The sequence below is a fragment of the Triticum dicoccoides genome, chromosome 5B, assembly GCF_002162155.2.
Source record: "Triticum dicoccoides isolate Atlit2015 ecotype Zavitan chromosome 5B, WEW_v2.0, whole genome shotgun sequence".
Classification (NCBI taxonomy): domain Eukaryota; kingdom Viridiplantae; phylum Streptophyta; class Magnoliopsida; order Poales; family Poaceae; genus Triticum; species Triticum dicoccoides.
This window is the reverse complement of record NC_041389.1, coordinates 429,648,000-429,662,433: the sequence shown is the minus strand read 5'-3', so window position 1 is coordinate 429,662,433 and position 14,434 is coordinate 429,648,000. Positions and strand designations below refer to the sequence as shown.

At 48.2% G+C, this 14,434-nt stretch overlaps 1 protein-coding gene across 3 annotated transcripts; it reads right to left on the bottom strand.

The window, feature by feature from the left end:
- Window positions 1-1,594: 1,594 nt before the first annotated feature.
- Window positions 1,595-11,392, bottom strand: LOC119305656. 3 transcript variants are annotated; one of them, XM_037582124.1, is made up of 3 exons: window positions 10,940-11,392; window positions 9,797-9,873; window positions 1,595-1,862 (listed from the first exon to the last, which is right to left on the bottom strand). In XM_037582124.1, exons 1-3 carry the CDS (start codon window positions 11,137-11,139, stop codon window positions 1,789-1,791), a joined length of 351 nt encoding a protein of 116 aa, XP_037438021.1. In that variant the 5' UTR covers window positions 11,140-11,392; the 3' UTR covers window positions 1,595-1,788. The 3 variants fall into 3 exon arrangements, with proteins under 3 accessions (XP_037438021.1, XP_037438022.1, XP_037438020.1); XM_037582125.1 differs by having other exon boundaries at window positions 9,797-9,870; window positions 10,940-11,389; XM_037582123.1 differs by lacking the exon at window positions 1,595-1,862 and adding an exon at window positions 8,152-8,276 and having other exon boundaries at window positions 10,940-11,388.
- Window positions 11,393-14,434: the final 3,042 nt, after the last annotated feature.

The following is a 14,434-nucleotide window of genomic DNA, read 5'->3' as shown; positions in this document are numbered from 1 at the left end:
GAAGTGGACATCTGACAAAGCTTCGGCTAATACTGCGACGTCAAGGCCCATATCTATTCTCGCGTGGTGGTTAGTGCGTAAAGGCCAGAGGCCAACTCAGAACAAATACCCAAACCATAGTGTATTATTAGCTTGCAGAGACGAGCAGAGACTCACGATCGAAAGTGACCCCGTCGCCCCATCTCGTGGACTTACGGCAAGGGCCTAGAATGCCCGACCGTGCCACGTCATTATCTTGCGGGTGCTCTCCGGGCCCGCCCGACTTTCACCAAGGTCTCAAGTAAAAGTCAAGGTAACTGTGTGTCCAGACATCAAGGGAAAAACCTGAGGAATCACCCCCGATGGATTCCACTCAATGTAATCATCAAGGTGAACGTAAGAGGGACCACCCTCGAGGTTCACACTTGAGGTGTTGAACGATAGAGCCGTATCGGTAATTGTGAAAGAGGAAATCACCCTCAATGACCACGACCGAATAGCTACACTACAGAATTATCATCAGGAGTGCGTTATGAGGGATCACCCTCGGCACTCGATAATAGCTCTGCAGAGTCGAGCAACTAAAGGGGCGTGATGTGATGTGAGGTGTCGGGCTCTGGTCGTCGATCACGTCGATCGAGGCATCAATGATGAAGCAGGGGTAACAAGGACAAGTGGGGGTCACTGATGGATCACTATCCAACCTATACTAAGCAGTTTAGTATAAGCAGGTAGGTAACAATAGCAGGTACAAAAGCAGGCTATGCATCAGAATAGGAGCAAACAATAACAGTAGCAAAATCTAATGCAAGCATGAGAGTATAGAATGGGTGATATCGGGATGATCAAAGGGGGGGGGGCTTGCCTGGTTGCTCAGGCGAAAAGGAGGGTCGTTGTTGACGTAGTCGATCATGATGGCATCAGCAGCGGTCTCGAGGTCTACCGGAGAGAAGAGGGGGAAGAAGCAGTAAATACACGCAAACATATGCATAACATGATTATAAGCGGGGCTAGAGGTGTTCTAACGCAGTGCTACACGATACTGATAAAGGGGGATAACATCTGGAAAAGCTTTTCCGGTTCCGGACGTTTGTCAGACAGATGAACCAGAGGGGGAAAATTCAACGTTCGCTATTCTAGGGACGTGTGGGGGACGAACGGATTGCGTGTTTGGATTCGTCTCGTTGTTCTGAGCAACTTTCATGTAAAAACTTTTCCATCCGAGTTACCGATTATTTTCTATGATTTATCAAAGTTTATTAACTTTTCAAATTGGCTGGAATTTATTTAATTCGAAAATAACAGTAAATCATTTTGCCACCTAGGGCAGTGCCGGCCAGAGTGCATGACAAGTGGGGTCAGTGAGCAGAGTTGACCCAGTAAAAAATTGACTAGTCAATAGATGAACAGTGCAGGTGGTCCCATGTGTCATTGACTTGCACTTTTTTTTAATTAGCTTTTTTTTAAAAAAAACTAACAGTGGTCCACATGTCATCTGCTATTAGACTAACTTAGTTATGATGCCCCCGATTCAATCGTACACTAATCATACACGCAAATGTGTACGATCAAGATCAGGGACTCACGGGAAGATATCACAACACAACTCTAGACACAAATCAAAATAATACAAGCTTTATATTACAAGCCAGGGGCATCGAGGGCTGAAATACATATCTCGATACACAAGAGTCAGCGGAAGCAACAATATCTGAGTACAGACATAAGTTAAACAAGGATGCCTTAAGAAGGCTAGCACAAAAGCAACAACGATCGAAGAGGCGAGGCCTCCTGCCTGGGACCTCCTAACTACTCCTGGACGTCGACGGTCTTCACGCAGTAGCATCCATCGGCGGTGACATCTGGCTTCAGGGATCCAACATCTGGTTGCATCAACCGGAAAGAAGAAAGAAGGGGGAAAAGGGGTAGCAAAGCAACCGTGAGTACTCATCCAAAGTACTCGCAAGCATCAGATCTATACTAAGTATGCATTGGTATCAAATGGAAGGGTTGTATCTATGGACTGAACTGCAGAATGCCAGAATAGAGGGGGAAGGCCTAGCCTATCGAAGACTAGCATCTTCACGCAGCTCCGAGCATCTTACAGCATGTAGCAGAGTAAAGAATAGCAGTTTATAACTAACAAGCATGTTGTAACATTAATGCTCAGAGATCCTTCCTCGACTCCCTGCGAGAAAGCAATCCCGGAGCCACATATCTCAAGTATTCATTTGTAGTTGTATAAGATCAGGATATAAGTCTGAACGTCCATTACCGTGGACACGGTATTCGAATATATAACTTCCCTGCAGGGGTGCACCACGTTACCCAACACGCTCGATCACTCTGGCCGGACACACCTTTCTGTGGTCAATGCCCGCCCTTGAAAGATCAACACGTCGCAGCCCGACCTAGGCTCAGCAGAGAGGTCCCCGCCGGTCTACATCCTAAGCACTCCGGGGTCTGGGCCCATCGCCCGTTGCACTCCGGATCGTTGTGCGCAAGGGCATACCAGCATCACCCGTGAAGTGGATGGCACTATCCGGCCCGGCCACAATGCTGAACTAGACGTCTGACAAAGCTTCGACTGATACCACGACGTCGAGGCCCATATCTATTCTCGCGTGGTGGTTAGTGCATAAAGGCCAGAGGCCAACTCAGAACAAATACCCAAACCATAGTGTATTATTAGCTTGCGGAGACGAGCAGAGACTCACGATCGAAAGTGACCCCGTCGCCCCATCTCGTGGACTTACGACAAGTGCCTAGAATGCGCGGCCGTGCCACGTAACCATCTTGCGGGTGCTCTCCGGGCCCGCCCGACTTTCACCAAGGTCTCAAGTAAAGTCATTGTAACCGTGTGTCCAGACATCAAGGGGAAAACCCGAGGAATCACCCCCGGTGGATTCCACTCAATGTAATCATCAAGGTGAACGTAAGAGGGACCACCCTCGAGGTTCACTCTTGAGGTGTTGAACGACAGAGCCGTATCGGGAATGGTGAAAGAGGAAATCACCCTCGATGACCACGACCGGATAGCTACACTACAGAATTATCATCAGGAGTGCGTTATGAGGGATCAATCTCGGCACTCGATAGTAGCTTTGCAGAGTCGAGCAACTAAAGGGGCGTGATGTGATGTGAGGTGTCGGGCTCTGGTCGTCGATCCGTCGATCGAGGCGTTGATGATGAACCAGGGGCAACAAGGACAAGTGGGGGTCACTGATGGATCACTAGCCAACCTATACTAAGCAGTTTAGTATAAGCAGGTAGGTAACAATAAGCAGGTACAAAAGCAGGCTATGCATCAGAATAGGAGCAAACAATAACAGTAGCAAAATCTAATGCAAGCATGAGAGTATAGAATGGGCGATATCGGGATGATCAAAGGGGGGGCTTGCCTGGTTGCTCAGACAAGAAGGAGGGTCGTCGTCGACGTTGTCGATTATAGCAGCATCGACAGCCGTCTCGGAGTCTACCAGAGAGAAGAGAGGGAAGAAAAAGTAAATCCACGCAAACATATGCATAACAAGACAATAAGCGGGGCTAGAGGTGTTCTAACACAGTGCTTGGCGATACTGGCGAAGGAGGAAAAACATCCGGGAAAGTTTTCCTGGTTCCGGACGTCTGTCACATAGATGAACCGGAGGGGAAAGTTTGCAGCTTCGCTATGCTAGGGACGTGTGGCGGGCGAACGGATCGCGTGTTCGCATTCGTCTCGTCGTTCTGAGCAACTTTCATGTACAAAGTTTTTCGATCCGAGTTACGGTTAATTTTCTATTAATTTTCAAAGATTTATCGTTTTATGAAAATTCTTGGAATTAAATAATAATTCGATTTGACCAAGTCAAAATGACTAGTTAAAAGGGGAGGGTGTTGCCCACATGTCATAGGCAGCACCTAAACTATTCTAATTAATTAGATTAATTAGCATGGGGCCACTAGTCATAGGTTAGCAACTTACCTAAACAATATTTAACCTAACTAATTGATGATTAGAGCTAATCTAATTTGGGCTAGCCCCTTGTGGCAGTGGCCCAGTCGTGCCACTGTGTGGATGTGCATCACGCACAAGCAAACACATGCACATGGCTATGGCCGTGGCATGGCCAGGATGCGGCAAGCGTGGCGCCGGGGCCGCAGCTAGCAAGTACGGGCCGCGGCGAGTGACGGCGCTAGTGGGAAGCGGCAGCGGCATCAGCAAGGAGCAGCGGTAGCTAGGAGCAGCAGGCAATAGCAGCGGCAAGCTGTAGCACAACAACATTCAGCGATAGCAAGCATCGGCAACAATAGCAGAGGAGCAGCAGCCAAAGCAGCGCAGCGGCAGAAGCAGGAAGCAGAGCAACGAAGCAGCGAGCAGCCGCTGCGGTTGACGAGCAGCAACAAGCCGTGGTGACGCTACGCGCGGGGGCGCGCGCATAGTAGCGGCAGCAACAGCGCAGGAGCAGGAGCAACACGCACACACGCACGCGTACGCAGGGGTTCGGGAACGACGGTGATGGCGGCCTACGGCGTTCAAAACGAAGGGGGGGAAAGGGTGAATCAGTGGAGGGCCTCACTGCGAGCGCGACGGCGTGGTTGGGGAGGCCAAGGAGGTCGTGGTGGTGTAGATCGACGGCGACGACGACGAGGCAGTGGCGGCCGAGGCGGGGAAGACGACCATGGCGATGGCTACGCGGTGCCCCAGCTTGAAGCGGCACCCGGAACGGACGAAGACGACCGTGGAGGACCTTCTAGACGTGCTCCCGAGTGACGGCATCGATGGTGGCCGCGGTAACGACAGCAAAGAGCTCGATCACCGCGGAGCTTTTGAGCTCGAATTAGAGAGGAAGAGGAGGGGGCCGATTAGGGAGAGAGGGGGGAAGGATGACGGCGTGCTAGGGTTTCGGCCCGGGGCAAGGGGGAGGCTTATAAGCGGGGTCGGTCGGGCGATGGCCGCCACGGCGCCGTTGGCAGCGACCGATGGCCGCCACGCCCTCCCCTGTCCTCTGTAGCGTGAGGAGGGGATGGGTGAGGTGACTGGGCTGGCCTTTTTGCTAGACGGGCCATAGTGCCCAGTAGAATAGGCCTTTTACCTTTTTGATTTTCTGTTTTATTTATTTCTTTACTACTTTGCATTTTATTTGAGCCACTAAAAGAGTTTTGTTCAATACAAAACTTGGCACAAAAATACAAGGCAATAACCTGGGTTGGTACAAAAAAAAGTTCCAAGCATTTGGGAGTGTTCAATTATTTTTTTGAAATTGAGAAGCTCAAATAATTAGCTGATGGTTACTGAATAAAATTCCAGGGGCACTGTGGGAATCCAAAAGAGGTTGTTTCGAACATGACAAATAACCAGAGATTATTTGCCACACATTAAACATTTTAGATTTTATGTTTGAATTTTTTTACTTTAATTTAAGTTTGAATTTCGACCGGATTCGAACCAATACGAGCTTAACAATAGTAATCATGATGACATTGCATCATTAGCAGGGAATTACTGTAGCTTAATTATCCGGGCGTCACAATTCTTCTCCACTACAAGAAATCTCGTCCCAAGATTTAAGGGATGGAGTAAGGGGAAAGACTCAGGAAGGACGGGGCTCAACACAAGATAGGTACCTTGGGGCTATCTCACTGAACATAGCATAGAGGCATCTCTCGAGCTGAAATTCAAGAAGTCATCGAGAGCAAGGTAAGGTGGTGCAATAAGAAGCTTTAAGCGGGTAGGCAATCTTTCGTTACCTGAAACAGAGGGTGAAAGGGGTTCAGAGCAATGGGAATAAGTATTGCGTCTGATACCAGAACGGATCACAAGGAAGGTGGCCCGTGAATTACATACGAAGCCATGTGGATGTATAGGAGAGTCAGGTTTCAATCTTGTGGAACTGTGGGTTATGGGCCCACCATGTGGATCAAGAAGTAGGAAGGGTGATGTCATCTTGCACGATCTTGATAGCAAGGTATGTCTGACAATAACCTGTCAGTTTTGTCGGCAACAACATCGTACCAAGGGCGAGGGACGAAGAGAACCATTTTCCTGCTCGTTAAGACGAGGCGGACCAATAGGCAAAGTTCTCGTTCAACGGTGGCTACCGGGATGTCATCAACAATAGTAACAAGGTCTTACTAACAGAGTTGTACACCGAGGTGTTTACATAAGCAGTGAATTATCACTGCTCATATATGTTACATTACAAGAAAGTTTAAACAAAACAATGGAAAGGAAAGTGTAGACATCGAATCAGTTATCGGCGTTCTCGAGTGTCTAATAACCCAGAACCCGTAGAAACTTGGAATCAACGAGAATTAAAAGTTCATGAAGAACTCATAAGATGTTATGTAGTTCTGCGATATTCTCGAGATACCAGAGGGTAATACTCGAGGGTAGAGCAGAATAGAGGCTTGACAGTTGAAATGATCTGAAGAAGACAAGTACTTTAACTCGTCTGAGAAATGCAATCAAAGGATAACAGTCATGGTCGGAACCACGGTTGCCAAGGACCAAGCATAGATACAATATGAACTCATCGCAAGGGGGCTATTATTATAACAAGAAGCTTCCATGTTAAGCTCCACATCGGGTCCATGGTTATGAACACAAGGCTCAAGGTCGACTCCCACTTCTCTAATGCACAACTTTTCATTTACTTCTCGTCTTGGACAAGTTGTAGAATTGAAAATTTATCCAAAGAAACGCCAGTAGATATAGCCCGCATAATCTTCGGGTTCACATAGATTAGGGAAGGCGTAGGCTCAAGCCATCGGGGCATCTTAGGAACACATACCACAAACTTTAGGAATAAATAACTCAAGCTCGGAGGCGGAGCATGGTTGACAAAAGCAGGGGATTTACCAAAGGCATTCTGTATCCAAGGAAAAGCTCACAAGGTTATTGAATATGAAGGACACTATCGGATAGAACCCAACAAAGAATCTGGTGGTCCACGAGGGATCTGATGTGAGTAACGGTACTCAACCAGAAGAAGAAAGAATGTGAGGAGGACAGATTATAGAAGCAACTGACTAATTCAGAGTTCAAATGCAAAGGAATTACGATTTCCAAAATCAAGGGATCAGAAGCAAACGCTCTGACCAAGGATGGTTAAGTTGAATAGACTTAGGGCACAATCGATGGAAATCTGATTGGCCGAGAACCAGCTCGTGTTCGGGAAGACGTCTGAGCCAGAAAGATAATCTATAAGGATCAACTGATGATTGCGACACAGACATATCAAATAAAAAGACTCAAAATGATAATGACAAAGGACGTCAATGGATACTGCTAGGCATATGGAATTAACCAGAGTGTAGGCAGGTAAGACCTTCTAGAGCAATAGGCGATAGAGGTCATCTAAAGCTCGGATTGTATTAAAAAGTATCTTATGAAGCATAAGAATAACTGGGGATGAATGGATACTCGATAAAAGCGAGTAATTATCCGTAGGGATATTCATGCGGCAAGGAACTGCAGGGCAGTAAGCATAAAGAATTCTCGGAACATCGAAGAATATTTCAGGACATCTTGTAGTAACAAGAGCAACTGGGGATGAAGGTATGAACGACAACATAGGTAGTTACGCATAAGGATTTATCGGTGGTAGGGATCGCAACGCAAAGTGTACGAGGGAATCGGTAAAACATCGGAGAGTATCTTCAAAATCTTATGTTGAAGCGGGCCATCATTTGGAATGAAGTGGCTCTCCGGGAGAAGTATTTACGAGAACCTAGAGTAGAGTTAGCAAAACCATTTAACCCGAATAGAAGAGAGATCAGATTCCCAGAGTATAGACGAGGAATAAAAGATCCTAATAGCACCCAATTGGTGACGTGGGCCCGTAAGCCACACAACCATGTTAGTAAAACCGTTTTTGAAGACTAGACTCAACTTCGGCCAAGGAGTTGGAAAGGGGGATCCTACAGGCTGTCGGCTCTGATACCAACTTGTGACGCCTCCGATTCAATCGTACACTAATCATACACGCAAATGTGTACGATCAAGATCAGGGACTCACGGGAAGATATCACAACACAACTCTAGACACAAATCAAAATAATACAAGCTTTATATTACAAGCCAGGGGCATCGAGGGCTCGAATACATATCTCGATACACAAGAGTCAGCGGAAGCAACAATATCTGAGTACAGACATAAGTTAAACAAGGATGCCTTAAGAAGGCTAGCACAAAAGCAACAACGATCGAAGAGGCAAGGCCTCCTGCCTGGGACCTCCTAACTACTCCTGGACGTCTACGGTCTTCACGCAGTAGCATCCATCGGCGGTGACATCTGGCTTCAGGGATCCAATATCTGGTTGCATCAACCGGAAAGAAGAAAGAAGGGGGGGAAAGGGGTAGCAAAGCAACCGTGAGTACTCATCCAAAGTACTCGCAAGCATCAGATCTATACTAAGTATGCATTGGTATCAAATGGAAGGGTTGTATCTATGGACTGAACTGCAGAATGCCAGAATAGAGGGGGAAGGCCTAGCCTATCGAAGACTAGCATCTTCACGCAGCTCCGAGCATCTTACATCATGTAGAAGAGTAAAGAATAGCAGTTTATAATTAACAAGCATGTTGTAACATTAATGCTCAGAGATCCTTCCTCGACTCCCTGCGAGAAAGCAATCCCGGAGCCACATATCTCAAGTATTCATTTGTAGTTGTATAAGATCAGGATATAAGTCTGAACGTCCATTACCGTGGACACGGTATTTGAATATATAACTTCCCTGCAGGGGTGCACCACGTTACCCAACACGCTCGATCACTCTGGCCGGACACACCTTTTTGGGGTCAATGCCCTCCCTTGGAAGATCAACATGTCGCAGCCAGACCTAGGCTCAACAGAGAGGTCCCTGCCGGTCTACATCCTAAGCACTCCGGGGTCTGGGCCCATCGCCCGTTGCACTCCGGATCGTTGTGCGCAAGGGGATACCAGCATCACCCGTGAAGTGGATGGCACGATCTGGCCCGGCCACAATGCTGAACTGGACGTCTGACAAAGCTTCAACTGATACCACGACGTCGAGGCCCATATTTATTCTCGCGTGGTGGTTAGTGCGTAAAGGCCAGAGATCAACTCAGAACAAATACCCAAACCATAGTGTATTATTAGCTTGCGGAGACGAGCAGAGACTCACGATCGAAAGTGACCCCGTCGCCCCGTCTCGTGGACTTACGACAAGGGCCTAGAATGCCCGGCCGTGCCACATAACCATCTTGCGGGTGCTCTTCGGGCCCGCCCGACTTTCACCAAGGTCTCAAGTAAAGTCATTGTAACCGTGTGTCCAGACATCAAGGGGAAAACCCGAGGAATCAGCCCCGTTGGATTCCACTCAATGTAATCATCAAGGTGAACGTAAGAGGGACCACCCTCGAGGTTCACTCTTGAGGTGTTGAACGACAGAGCCGTATCGGGAATGGTGAAAGAGGAAATCACCCTCGATGACCACGACCGGATAGCTACACTACAGAATTATCATCAGGAGTGTGTTATGAGGGATCACCCTCGGCACTCGATAGTAGCTCTGCAGAGTCGAGCAACTAAAGGGGCGTGATGTGATGTGAGGTGTCGGACTCTGGTCGTCGATCACGTCGATCGAGGCGTTGATGATGAAGCAGGGGCAACAAGGACAAGTGGGGGTCACTAATGGATCACTAGCCAACCTATACTAAGCAGTTTAGTATAAGCAGGTACGTAACAATAAGCAGGTACAAAAGCAGGCTATGCATCAGAATAGGAGCAAACAATAACAGTAGCAAAATCTAATGCAAGCATGAGAGTATAGAATGGGCGATATCGGGATGATCAAAGGGAGGGCTTGCCTAGTTGCTCAGACAAGAAGGAGGGTCGTCGTCGATGTTGTCGATTATAGCGGCATCGGCGGCCGTCTCGGAGTCTACTGGAAAGAAGAGGGAAGAAAAAGTAAATACACGCAAACATATGCATAACAAGACAATAAGCGGGGCTAGAGGTGTTCTAACACAGTGCTAGACGATACTGGCGAAGGAGGAAAAACATCCGGGAAAGGACGTCTGTCACATAGATGAACCGGAGGGGAAAGTTTGCTGGTTCGCTATGCTAGGGACGTGTGGCGGGCGAACGGATCGCGTGTTCGCATTCGTCTTGTCGTTCTGAGCAACTTTCATGTACAAAGTTTTTCGATCCGAGTTACGGTTAATTTTCTATTAATTTTCAAAGATTTATCATTTTATGAAAATTCCTGCAATTAAATAATAATTCGAGTTGACCAAGTCAAAATGACTAGTTAAAAGGGGAGGGTGTGGCCCACATGTCATAGGCAGCACCTAAACTATTCTAATTAATTAGATTAATCAGCATGGGGGCCACTAGTCATAGGTTAGCAACTTACCTAAACAATATTTAACCTAACTAATTGATGATTAGAGCTAATCTAATTTGGGCTAGCCCCTTGTGGCAGTGGCCCAGTCGTGCCACTGTGTGGATGTGCATCACGCACAAGCAAACACATGCACATGGCTATGGCCGTGGCATGGCCAGGATGCGGCAAGCGTGGCGCCGGGGCTGCAGCTAGCAAGTACGGGCCGCGGCGAGTGACGGCGCTAGTGGGAAGCAGCGGCGGCATCAGCAAGGAGCAGCGGTAGCTAGGAGCAGCAGGCAATAGCAGCGGCAAGCTGTAGCACAACAACATTCAGCGATAGCAAGCATCGGCAACAATAGCAGAGGAGCAGCAGCCAAAGCAGCGCAGCAGCAGAAGCAGCAAGCAGAGCAACGAAGCAGCGAGCAGCCGCCGCGGTTGACGAGCAGCAACAAGCCGTGGTGAGGGTACGCGCGGGGGCGCGCGCATAGTAGCGGCAGCAACAGCGCAGGAGCAGGAGCCACACGCACACACGCACGCGTACGCAGGGGTTCGGGAACGACGGTGATGGCGGCCTACGGCGTTCAAATCGAAGGGGAGGAAAGGGTGAATCAGCGGAGGGCCTCACTGCGAGCGCGACGGCGTGGTTGGGGAGGCCGAGGAGGTCGTGGTTGTGTAGATCGACGGCGACGACGACGAGGCAGTGGCGGCCGAGGCGGGGAAGACGACCATGGCGATGGCTACGCGGTGCCCCAGCTTGAAGCGGCACCCGGAACGGACGAAGACGACCGTGGAGGACCTTCTGGACGTGCTCCCGAGTGACGGCATCGATGGTGGCCGCGGTAACGACAGCAATGAGCTCGATCACCGCGGAGCTTTTGAGCTCGAATTAGAGAGGAAGAGGAGGGGGCCGATGGGGGAGAGAGGGGGGGAAGGATGACGGCGTGCTAGGGTTTCGGCACGGGGCAAGGGGGAGGCTTATAAGCGGGGTCGGCCGGGCGATGGCCGCCACGGCGCCGTTGGCAGCGACCGATGGCCGCCACGCCCTCCCCTGTCCTCTGTAGCGTGAGGAGGGGATGGGTGAGGTGACTGGGCTGGCCTTTTTGCTAGACGGGCCATAGTGCCCAGTAGAATAGGCCTTTTACCTTTTTTATTTTCTGTTTTATTTATTTCTTTACTACTTTGCATTTTATTTGAGCCACTAAAAGAGTTTTGTTCAATACAAAACTTGGCACAAAAATACAAGGCAATAACCTGGGTTGGTACGAAAAAAAGTTCCAAGCATTTGGGAGTGTTCAATTATATTTTTGAAATTGAGAAGCTCAAATAATTGGTTGATGGTCAACTGAATAAAATTCCAGGGGCACTGTGGGAATCCAAAAGAGGTTGTTTCGAACATGACAAATAACCAGAGATTATTTGCCACACATTGAACATTTTAGATTTTATGTTTAAATTTTTTTTGACTTTAATTTAAATTTGAATTTCGACCGGATTCGAACCAATACGAGCTTAACAACAGTAATTATGATGACGTTGCATCATTAGCAGGGAATTACTGTAGCTTAATTATCCGGGTGTCACATTAGTACTAATTTTAATCCTAATAATCTAACAAGGGCCAGCCACACACGGCCGTGGCCAAACCGGCCACACACACCACACACAGCACGCAACACAGTATGCTATGAGGTTAATTATGTTCTCTCTTAACAGAAGATAGCAATTTGTGATTTTCATATGATTTAATTCAAGCATCAAATGGATTTGTTCCAATGGGATAAAATGAAGTTTGTCATGTATAGTTTCTACTCATATTATTTTTACTAATGTTAATAACCGTTTAGACGATATTTACGGGCTGTATAGAGGGTTAGTCATTGTAAAAAGAGAAAAGCTAGCTAGTAGCATCTTCCGTAGCTAGCAATACAGAGTACAGTTAGCGGCGGCAGTAGTAGATGCAGCAGCAACGCCGTGGAAGCAAGCAGCAGCAGGGGAGCACGGGTGGGGTGGAGGCAAGTCGCGGCGAGGGTAGCAGCCGGCGCGGTCGGGCGCGGCCAGGCGCGCGCCCGCGGACGGAGTGGGTCGTGGTCGTCGCGCGGCTGGGCGGCAGCGGGGTCGCAGTGGTCGGCCAGGGTCCGGAAGGGTGTTCTCGCGGGCGAGCAGGGATGGGGAGCAGGGCGTGTGCTCGCGGACGCGGAGCGTGAGCCGACGCGGACGGTTGCAGGCGCAGGGCTGCGGACGTGCGATGCAGCGCAGCTGGCAGGCACCGGGGAGGCCAGGAGCACGAGGCCGTGCTCGTGGACGAGCCTGGCCGGCTATGGTTGCAGTGCCGAGGGGAAGCAACGACGGCGAGCTCGGCTACGATGGTTACGGCGATCTAGGCGACGAACCGAAGGGGGAAACAGGGGAATCGAGGGAGAGCTCACAGCGGCGACCGATGGGGAGGTCAGGAGAGGTCGAGGAGATGCCGGAGTAGTTGGACGCGGCGAGGCGGTGGCGTTGGTCGACGTGGTTGCCGGTGCGGGCGACGCCCGATCCAGCGGCAGGGAACTCCGAAGCCTGCTCTGGTGGTGTGGACGGTGACTACGGGGCGCGGCGAGGCCCCCGGCCAACCTCCCGTGGCCCGGGAAGAAGCCGGAGCAGGCGAACGACGATGGCACGGCGATGGTAGTGCTCGGGTGGCTCGGGACCGAGAGTGAGAGGGCTAGAGGAAAGGGGATCTGGCGAGGGGCGAGGCGGAGGGACAGAGAGGAGTGGAGCGAGTGGGTAGCTAGGGTTCGGGGAGGGGCGCTATTATCCAACCCCACGTCGTCGACGAGGTGGTGCGGTGCCGACCACGTGCGGGAGCGCTCTCTCTAGCGGTCTGAGACCGAGGAACAGGAGAAGGGAGGACCTGTTGCGGGGGGAGATGGGCCGGCTGCTAGGCCGACCTGGTGGGTCTGGTGGCCAAGCGGCCCAGGGTGAGGGGTGAGGCCTTTTGTTTTCTCCTTTACTTCTATCCTTTTTTATAGTTTCTGTTTATTTGATTTCCATTTAAGTTTCCCATTATTTTAGTTTTATGAAAAGGTAAGAATAGCACCTAAATTACAGCAACAAGATATGCTACTGCCATAAAAAGCTTAGTGCATTAATAAAATACTTCACACATTTTCAATACTTAAAAGGCATTTAAATAATAACTTAGGTGCTATTTTAATTATTTTAGTGCATTAAAACCTTTTATAAAACTGTGGTTTCTTGACCAATAATACTTATAAATTATTTGCCACAAGTTGTACTATTTAATTTGGACATTTGAGAACTTCTATTTTTTAACTTTGTTTTAAATTTGAATTTGAACCGTTTTGAATCTAAACGAGATTAGCGAAAGTAACAGTGGTGACATGGCCTCATTAGTAGAGAATTGTGTAGCTTAATTATCCGGGCATCACACTAGGTTATAGAGCTAGTTCAACTCTAGTGTGAAATTATTTATACTATGTTATAGAGCTAGTTCAACTCTAGTTTAAAATTATTTGTACCAAATTATAGAGCTAGTTCAACTCTAGTCTAAAATTGTGTGTACTAGGTCATAGAGCTAGTTTAACTCTAGTGTAAAATGATTTCTACTAGGTTATAGAGCTAGTTCAATTCTTGTCTAAAATTATTTGTACTAGATAATAGAGCTAGTCGAACTATAGTGGAAAATGATTTGTACTAGGTTATAGACCTCGTTCAATGCTAGTTAAAATTATTCGTACTAGGTTATTGTAACACCCCTAGTGTCATGCTACAGTAACCCTCTATGATTAAGCCTAATCTTTTGGCTAAAGAATGCTTAATCACATCTGTTCAATATCTCTTTTCAACTCCCATCTGAATTCAAATTCAAATCATAAGTGAAACTTGAAGTTGCACAAAAGTTGCTGGAAAAATGTTCATCATTTAGCAAATATTCCAATGCAATTTGATGTAATTAAAAACAACATCACTCCTATGCTAAAATGGACACTAACATTTATAACAGTCCATTCCAGCAATTTAAAATGCAAATTCATTTATGAAAATTCCAAATGGATCTAAACCTCTCCCAAAAATAATTGTGGCAGTGCCTAAAAATGCACTGGACTTTTATGATCCA